This window comes from Hyla sarda, chromosome 10 (assembly GCF_029499605.1).
Source record: "Hyla sarda isolate aHylSar1 chromosome 10, aHylSar1.hap1, whole genome shotgun sequence".
Classification (NCBI taxonomy): Eukaryota; Metazoa; Chordata; class Amphibia; order Anura; family Hylidae; genus Hyla; species Hyla sarda.
The window spans coordinates 121554284-121563128 of NC_079198.1; the positions used below are offsets into that span (position 1 = coordinate 121554284).

General features: G+C 42.9%; 1 protein-coding gene across 1 annotated transcript in view; it reads right to left on the minus strand.

Moving 5' to 3' along the window:
* Positions 1 to 7416, minus strand: part of CLMP (CXADR like membrane protein) — a 113533-nt gene extending 106117 nt beyond the window's left edge. Inside the window, exon 1 of the mRNA XM_056542045.1 lies at positions 6857 to 7416. Within this exon, the coding sequence (XP_056398020.1) occupies positions 6857 to 6884 (28 nt within the window). The 5' untranslated portion in view covers positions 6885 to 7416. The remainder of the gene's footprint in view (positions 1 to 6856) is intronic.
* Between the last annotated feature and the right edge of the window lie 1429 nt (positions 7417 to 8845).

The window sequence follows — 8845 nt, forward strand, 5'->3', positions numbered from 1 at the left end:
CACACATAAGATTATGATCAGCCAGAATGTGGTTAAAAAAATGTACTCATCATTCCATATACATCTAGTTTCATTAAACAATGGCCAAAAAAAACAACATGGTAACACTTCTTTTTGGCAGACCTAACTCTGGAATAATCTTAGGCTATATTCACATATGTAACAGCAACGTTACACACGCTGATAATGGGGCTGGACGGAGGGAGTGATACCGGACACCAACGGATCAGCTTCTATTCACTTTGAAAAGGGTCCGTCTGGGTTCCGTCACATGGCCGTTATTTTTCAGGATTTTTTTTCCCCCCATTTAAGTCCGTCATTTTTACAGAATCAGCAAATGGAGCCTTTTGTGAACATAGGCGTATGCATATAAAACTTGTGCAATTGAAAGAATACAGCAGCATGGCTCCAGCTGTTGCAAAATTACAATTCCCAACATGCTGAGAGTTGTAGTTTTGCAACAGCCATAGACGCCCTGGTTGGAAAACACTGGCTTACAGGATAGATTTGAGAAATAGACCGAATGTAGTTACTAGTAAACTATGTTCAGTCCATTAAATAGAAAGGGCCTTCAATGGTATACATACGAACCCCTATTATGCTGGTGTGCCGACATATACTGGCGACGTGGACCCCAGTCTTATGAATATGGCCACCTTTACACATAAGAGTAGCAGATGATCATATACTCCATATACGTACTAGTTCAGGTGTGGTATAATGCTGGAATTTCATGGTGTTTTTTAGTCCACCAGATGATTGATGTCACCATTTAAACTACTAATGGGCTCCTTATTATGATCTATTGAGGTCAATCCTGAGGTCAATGTGTCTTTGATTATCCTGAATATGTGCACAGTATACTTTCATTCTGAAACCACCTAGTTAAAGAGGTTATCCGGCAAAATCTTTTATTGTCCCATTATGCCTGGACTGCCGGAATTAAATAATAAAACTTTACTTGCCTGTCATCGCTCCCCTCGATGCCCTGTTGCTGTCCCATCCTTCAGCCACGATCTTCTTCCTGCTTCTGGGGCCCGACACGTCACACTGCCACTCAGATAAATGCTGGCCGCATTGATGTCACGCCTAAGCCAGTTACTTGACAGTGAGAGGTATTAAGCCCCGGTCTTCTACCTGGTGCCCAGGCCCGATACATCACACTGCTGCTCAGCCTATCACTGTCTAAGGCAGAACATCGCTGTGGCTGGCGATTAGCTGAGCAGCAGTGTGACGTGTCGACCTCCAGAAGCAGTAACATAGCACCAGAGGACAGGACAGTAACATGCTCCCGCTTTTGGGGCCAATTATTTACAGGGGGCAACTATTTTCAACAGTCCAACTATCTACAGGAGGCAATTATTTACAAGGTGCCAGCTTTCTACATGGGTTTTCTATGTACAAGGGACAAACTATCTAAAGGTGGGCAACTATGTACAATAGACCAACTATCTACAGGGGGCAACTATCTAGGTCAATCTCCCTACAGGAGGCAACTATCTCTGGGGGCCCTACCTACAGAGGGCAGCTATCTAGGGGGTCTACCTACAGGGGGCAACTGTCTATGGTGGCTCAACCTACAGGGGGGCAGCTACCTGGGGGGGGGGGGTGTCAACCTACTCGAGGTACTTAATATGGGAAGGGAACTGTCAATCTACTGGAGCAACCTAACTGTCTAATGGGGGAGGAACCTACCAACTCTTCCCTAACTCATTTATCTACCCACTCTACTGTGTGGGACACCAAGGGGGGCATTATTACTGTTTGGGGCACTGTAGGTTCTGGAAACATAAGGAGCCTAAAATATTTTGTTTTTTCAGTCAGGTTCTGCAGAGACGAGTCATAGCTGATGGAGAAGAAAAAGGAAAGTGAACGACTCCAATCAGAGAAGACATCACCTGTGAGCCACCCAAAGTAAATATATATAGGCCCGGAATGCTAGGAGTTGTAGTTTTGCAACAGCTGGAGGCAACCAGGTTGGGGAACACTGCTCTAAGGACAAAGGAGTACATTTTTTATGTTTAATTCCTTGTTTTAGCTTCTCCGAGGAGCCAAAGTCAGGTTGTGTGTTCTGTTCTCTCAAACCAGTAGACTCTCATGTACAATGTTACATTTTATATCAAGTGAGAGTTGGTACCATGTTAGATTAAGAAATATAGGAGATAAGTGGAGTATCCATGATTCCTTTATTGGCTAACTGAGAAGATATAGATTGCAAGCTTTCAAGACCTCTTTGGTCCCTTCATCAGGCATGTTACATATGCCTGATGAAGGGACCTAAGAGGCCTCGAAAGCTTGCAATCTATATCTTCTCAATTAGCCAATAAAGTTATGATCGCTACTCCACTTATCCCTTATTTTATAACAACACATCTCTATATATAGTGAAGTCTTCTCTAATCAGTGTCATTCACTTTTCTTTTTCTTCTCCATCAGACTGTTACACATACTTGATGAAGGGACCTAAGAAGCCTCAAAAGCTTGAAATCTATATCTTCTAAGTTAGCCAATAAAGGTATCATGGTTACTCTACTTATATCCTATTTAATATCAAGACATCTGTAAATATCAAATTTGTTACATTACAGTCAAGACTAAAGATTCTGGATGAAGTCACCTCTACTGACACATTTCCTGAGTTTGCATCCACAGGACCCAAGTCTGCAATTCTTTTTTGGCTGCACGAAGAAACGTTAGGAACAAAAGTACATGGGCCAAAACCACAGCCCAAAAAGAACACAGACTTTACAGCTGAGAATAACATCTGAGCCTTTCAATGAGGTCAAGAGGAAAAACGTAACTTTCTGCTAACTATAACAAGGCATACCTTTCCGCTGAAACCAGAGCAAACTAAAAGCATCTTGGAGGATTTACTGTGTTTCCAGAATGAAACTGCAAAAAAAATCCTGTGTTAACCCTTTAACTCTCAACATTAAGATTGTGAAAGCACTGATACCGGCCTAAGAAGAAACGAACGGCGTTGAGCTGGAGAAAGGATGATTGATTCAAGATGGTTATCTGGCTCAAGATGGCCATTTGTCTTGTGTTTGTATATGGTTTTGCTGAGGCTTTTAAAACTGAAATATATTGATTAATGCATCTTGAAAATGTAGGAAAACCGTAAATTACCATCTTCTAGTTGTTCCTATGAAACCAGTTTAATGTTACCAATCTAATAGCCGGATCTGCAGCCAGAAAAACCACCCCACTTGTCCACACTTGTACTTATGACATTGAGGGTCACCCTTTGTTTCCACTGTAGAACAAGACTGTTGGATGGTGTCTATTGGTGTCTATAGGGCAGTGTTACTCACCAGCTGTTGCAGAGATATACTGTAACTAAGAATTTGTCCTGACTGCTTATGGTTTCGGGGAATGATGGGAGTTGCAGTTTTTCGACAGCTGGAGAGCTGGTTGGGGAACACTACTATAGGGCCTTGATGGTGATAATTTGGTAAAAGACCATTAAAGCGAAACTGTCACCGGTTTAACCCGCATAATCCTGTTGGCACAGGTGTGTAGTGCGGGTGACACTGATGATAACCATACTTACCTGACCCCGTTCTGTCCCATTGGCTGGTTATCTTCCTTGTTTGGGCGGAAGGCTGGGTGTGCGGATGGAGCTTCAGGAGCACGTAGACGTCACCGCTGCTGCTTCTTTGCTGGTTCAGGCTGCAAGCAGGCTCGGGGAAGTAGCAGCGGTGATGTCAGCGTGCTCCTAAAGCTACGCCCACGCACCAAGCCTGCTGCCCAAACGAGGAAGATAACGGGACTAAGGATGAGGGACAGGTAAGTATGGATACCATAAATGTTACCTGCACTACACGCTTGTACCAACAGATTAATGCTGGTGAAACTGATGACGATTTCTCTTTAACCATAAAGCCCAACTCTTTACACACTGTGATAAAATAAATCCAGAAAGAAGAAAGTGTCCAGCCTGTTGGGTGCAATAAAAAAGGAATTGGAATACAAACACTGACGCGTTTTGGATCCAATGGATCCTTACTCATGGCATGACTCATGGTCCATGGATCCAAAACACGCTAGGGTTTGTATTCCAATTGCTGTTGCCTCAAGAATATGTCCTGACAGCATGTGGTTTTCAGGAAATGACAGGAGTTGTAGCTGGACGGCTACAGGTTGGGGAACACTACTATAGAGCTTCAATGGCGATCATTTAGAAAAACTATAAATCCAAACTATTTACATACTATGATAAAATAAATCTGAAAATAATAAAGTGTTCAACATTTTGGATGCAAAAAAAAGGAATATTTTTATTGTATCACAGAAGGCACCAGCAATTGGAATACAAACACCGACGTGTTTCGGATCCGTTGGACCCTTAGCCAATATTACACCCTTGATGTTGCTGCTACATAGGACGTACTGGTTAAGTAAACATATTCATACGAGCTCGATAGATTGGTGTTTCGCCCAAAGCTAACTAATGATAGTAATTCTGTATCTGGTAAAATTATAACATTGAGGATCATTTTCTTCTTATCCAAATCCATACTGATACAAAGCTATGATTAAGTTGTTAAACTAAAGGTGGGAAAAATCATCGGCGCTGTTTAGCAAGCATAGTAAACCTAAGCTGGTGTTTATCACAGGGTGCATTGCTAATGATAAATACAGTATATATACACCGTATATATATATATATATATATATATATATATATATATATATAGTTGCATTGTATAATCGGCATTTCTAAGGGCAGTGTTTCCCAACCAGGGGGCCTCTAGCTGTTGCAAAACTACAATTCCCAGTATGCCCGGACAGCCAAAGGCTGTCCGGGTATACTGGGAGTTGTAGTTTTGCAACAGCTGGAGGCCACCCTGGTTGCAAAACACTGTCTTAGGGCAATAGGAAGCACATATATGGATATAGGAGAAGCCTTGTGAGGAGCTCGAAGGGTTACAGTCGACAGCCCCAAGATGCTTCACTCCCTATAACAGTGATTACAAGTAATTGGCACTGTTATTACACGTAACGCAGACTGACAGCCTCACCAAGCAATTGCTTTGACATCTTCTTTGATAGGCAATGAAAACAAAGTTTCAATGAACGCCCAGGATTATTATTTATTTTTATTTTTTTCTGCCTAAAAAGCAAAAAATCTTTTTTTTCCTGAGCGAACCAACAAGACTCTCTTTCGTTCCATCCCTATTTTGACCTCAAACTTCATTACCGCCGTTCTTTAAATTTTTATTAGAATCCCCCCCCCACCCCCGTCCATTAAACGGAGCTTAGATTTTTCTCGAGCCCATCTCATAAATATTGTGAATGATGTCTGAACCATCCTCAAACCCCCCCCCCCCCCCCTGCCCCCCTCATCTTATCTCGCTCCACACCGCTGACTGGCACATGCATAGAGATGTGGGTAGCACAAAGAATTCCTTCAAGACATATAAACTGACTCCACAGTGACAGGAGACAATGTGATTGCCATTCGAGCCATATAGAAACGCTGCTACGGTATGCAGATTTATTCGGTAAAACGCTATGCATGGGGATGACATCATTCGTGGCAAACTTATTTGTGAATGGAAGCGACAACCTCATACGCCCTGCATAACACATCTCGAATTAGGAGGCTTTGTTCTAGTAGAGGTCTACAGCACTTGAAGACCACATTGACTCGTTGTCCTGGGGCTGCTGTCGGCTTGTATAGTGTGAGCCATATCTTATTATAAGAAAGCCATGGATGGGGGGGTAAAAGCCAACCAGTCACCCCATGGCTATATAAAAAAAGAAGAATCCTCTGTGAAATTGTAAGAAGATATACACAGAACCCAGTGCATAATATCGACACATCAACATTCGAGCCCTGGTTCATCGCGCTGGCGGATTCGTCGCCTAGCTCACTTTCATTGTCCTTCCTTGTATACACTTTTATTCTCTCCATCCATCCCTCCCTCCTTCCTTCTCCAGCTTCCCCTCCAGCACATCTGTTTCCAATATGTGCCGTGGCAGGCGCCTGTTCCAGGCAAACAATAGCCTTTTCTATTAACCTGAAGAATACTTCTGCTCAGACAACCTCCTGCACCACCGCTTCAACCTCAATCTTTTTCCTCCAAGACCCCTGCACAAAAAATGCAATTTCTCTAAAATAAAAGAAAATTCAGCTCTGCGCTACATATTCCCCCCCCCCCCCCCCCCATTTACAATCGTTGACCTTTTAAAAAAAAAAAAAAAAACATGGAATGGCTTAAAAATTTGCACACAATGTTGAGGTGGTCTTCTCAAGGAGAACCGATACCCCCCAGAACAAAACAACCATGGAAAATGCTTAAAAATCTCCACACTCTGTTAAGGTGCTCTACTCAAGGAGAACCGATAACATTTGGACCAAAACAAACATGGAATAGCTGAAAATATCTACACACACTGTTGAGGTGCTCTCCTCAATGGGAACCGTTACCCCTCGCACCAAAAGAACCTTAGAAATGGCTTAAAAATTTACACACTGTTAAGGAGAGCCCCCCCCCCCCCCCTCAAGGAGAACCAATACCCCTCGGACCAAAACAATTCTACCAAATAGCATCCCTTTGCATTAGTTTGCACCCGTTAATAGAATAGTCCGTTTAGGAGGCAATAACGGACAAAATCTAGACGGGGGACAACGGCTGTGTGAACTTAGCCTAAGCGATATGTACGAAATAAAGGCAACAATGAATCCCAGCACTTGTTACGGTAGACCTGGCGTAAGGTGTTCTCTGTAAATATCCAACAGGTAACTACCCCCACACCCGGTTTGCGGAATAAAAAACATTTTGTCAGTCACACCTTTCATGCAATATTGGAAGCCAGGGGAAAAAAATGAAGAAGAAAAGTAACTCACCCAAGAAGGAGCGAAGCAGCGTTTGCATCTTTGTTCATAAGTCCAAAGGAATTTGTGGGCTGCTGAGTTGGGGCAGAGTTGGAGGCACAGTGCAGTGCATTGGTTCCTTACAGGAATGGCAGACAGCCCTGCATGGGGGAAGCATCACAGCGAGTGGAATGCAAGCAACATAATCACCTCCATGTGTCAGCTCAAGAACCAAGTTTCCTCTGCCTTTTGTGTCAGTACTTGTCACTTAACTGGTCCTTGTCTGGGGATAATAGCAGAGCAGGGGTCCTGCTTTAGTGCTCCTTTCGAGAGAAAAAAGTCCAGAATTGGAAAATGAGCATGAATGTAATAGCAGCCACTTATCCGTGTGCAGAAAGAAAGGAGTGCAAGAAAATATACTGTGCAGAACATTCACCACATGGCAGCATCCCAGACCTGCTCCTCCCAGCTATCTGCTGGGATTAGCCAAGGAGAGTAATTACTGGCTAGCCGGAACTCCTGCAGAGTAGGAGGGATGGAGGTGCACACTGTGCCCAAACCTCTCACACTGCCTCAGCCAAGTCCCTTTTAATAAAAAGCCTGAGCCTAAAATATATTATATATGATAACGCCGTCGTGTGGGAAGCCTAGGACCCCCCCATTCCCGGGTATTGGCATTATATCCACCTTTATGTGTTCAGTGTAACGCGCTGCGGAACATGTCATATATAAATGTATATAAATCTAGACAGCTATTATCAGTATCACGTTTGTAACGTGGAATATTCTCTAGATCAGTAGGTGGTAGTCATTCTTGAAGCTTCTCTATTGTTAAGATTGTCAACACTTGTAAAGGTTGCCATAGACACAAAGAAATATCCCCAATCAGAAGAGCCGTACAATATTTTTGTCATTTTCACGTTTTTTTTTTCCTTCTGATTCTTGCATAGATAGAACAGCCGGTGCGGTTTAACCTCGAAAAATCTATAGGTCGCCAATTTAATATTGGATTTCCGAAAAAATTAAGATTAAAAGGTGATTCTAAATTGTGAAACAATATGGGGGACAGGGGGCACTGTCAGATACAAAAACTTTTGATATGTTGTAAAGCATGTGTAACTAATAGGTTTTGTAATCGCTTTCGTTAGAGCATTTTCAGTATTTCATACTGAAAAAAGCCAATCAAACAACTGCCCCCCCCTGCCTGCTTGGACACCTACTAGTCCTGCTATGTCCATGAGCCATCACCTATGTCATGGACACACTTCCTTGATTGACAGCTGTGAGCTGGAGGAAAAATCCTCCCACTGTCAGCTTCTGTCCCGCTATGGTCAGTGAGGACAAGCTGGGAGTTGTAGTTTTACTAATGCTAGGGGAGATGTGAGCAGACAACATACTGAGGGAGGGAGTGGAGACCTGCACATTGAGGCCACGCCCCCTCACTTTGAGAGGAATTAAGCTAAATTAAAAGTGAAATAAAACAATAAATAAAGGTGCTAGACACATACAGATTAGATGTACATGGTCAGGATTAGGCACTGAGTGATATATTAAAAAAAAAAAAAATAATTGTTGGATCTGACGGGTACGCTTTAAGCCTACGTGTGCACGTCCTTCATCTCAGATGACCAACCTGATTTTTAGGCATCTGGCTCCACCAATCCTAAGGGTCCATTCACACTATGTATTTTCCAAGCAGAATTCCATTGCGGAACATCCAGTGCAGCAGGCTACTATTGTTTTCAATGGGATTCACTGCACCATTCACACTATGGAATTTCCATAGCAGTGGACGTTCCACCATGGAAATTCTGGATCCAAGAAGTATGAACATGTCAATTATTTTGGCAGAATCTGATTGGATATGCATTTCCATCTATGGAGATGGCACATTTATGAGCAGTCCTAGGGCCGGCTTCCCAGGGAAGTGAAAATGAGCCCTAAAAATGAGGTGCTTGGTTCACTTTCTCAGTTGAGGATTGGGCTTGCAGCTCTTTTAGTATTGGGCAAGCTTGCAAATCT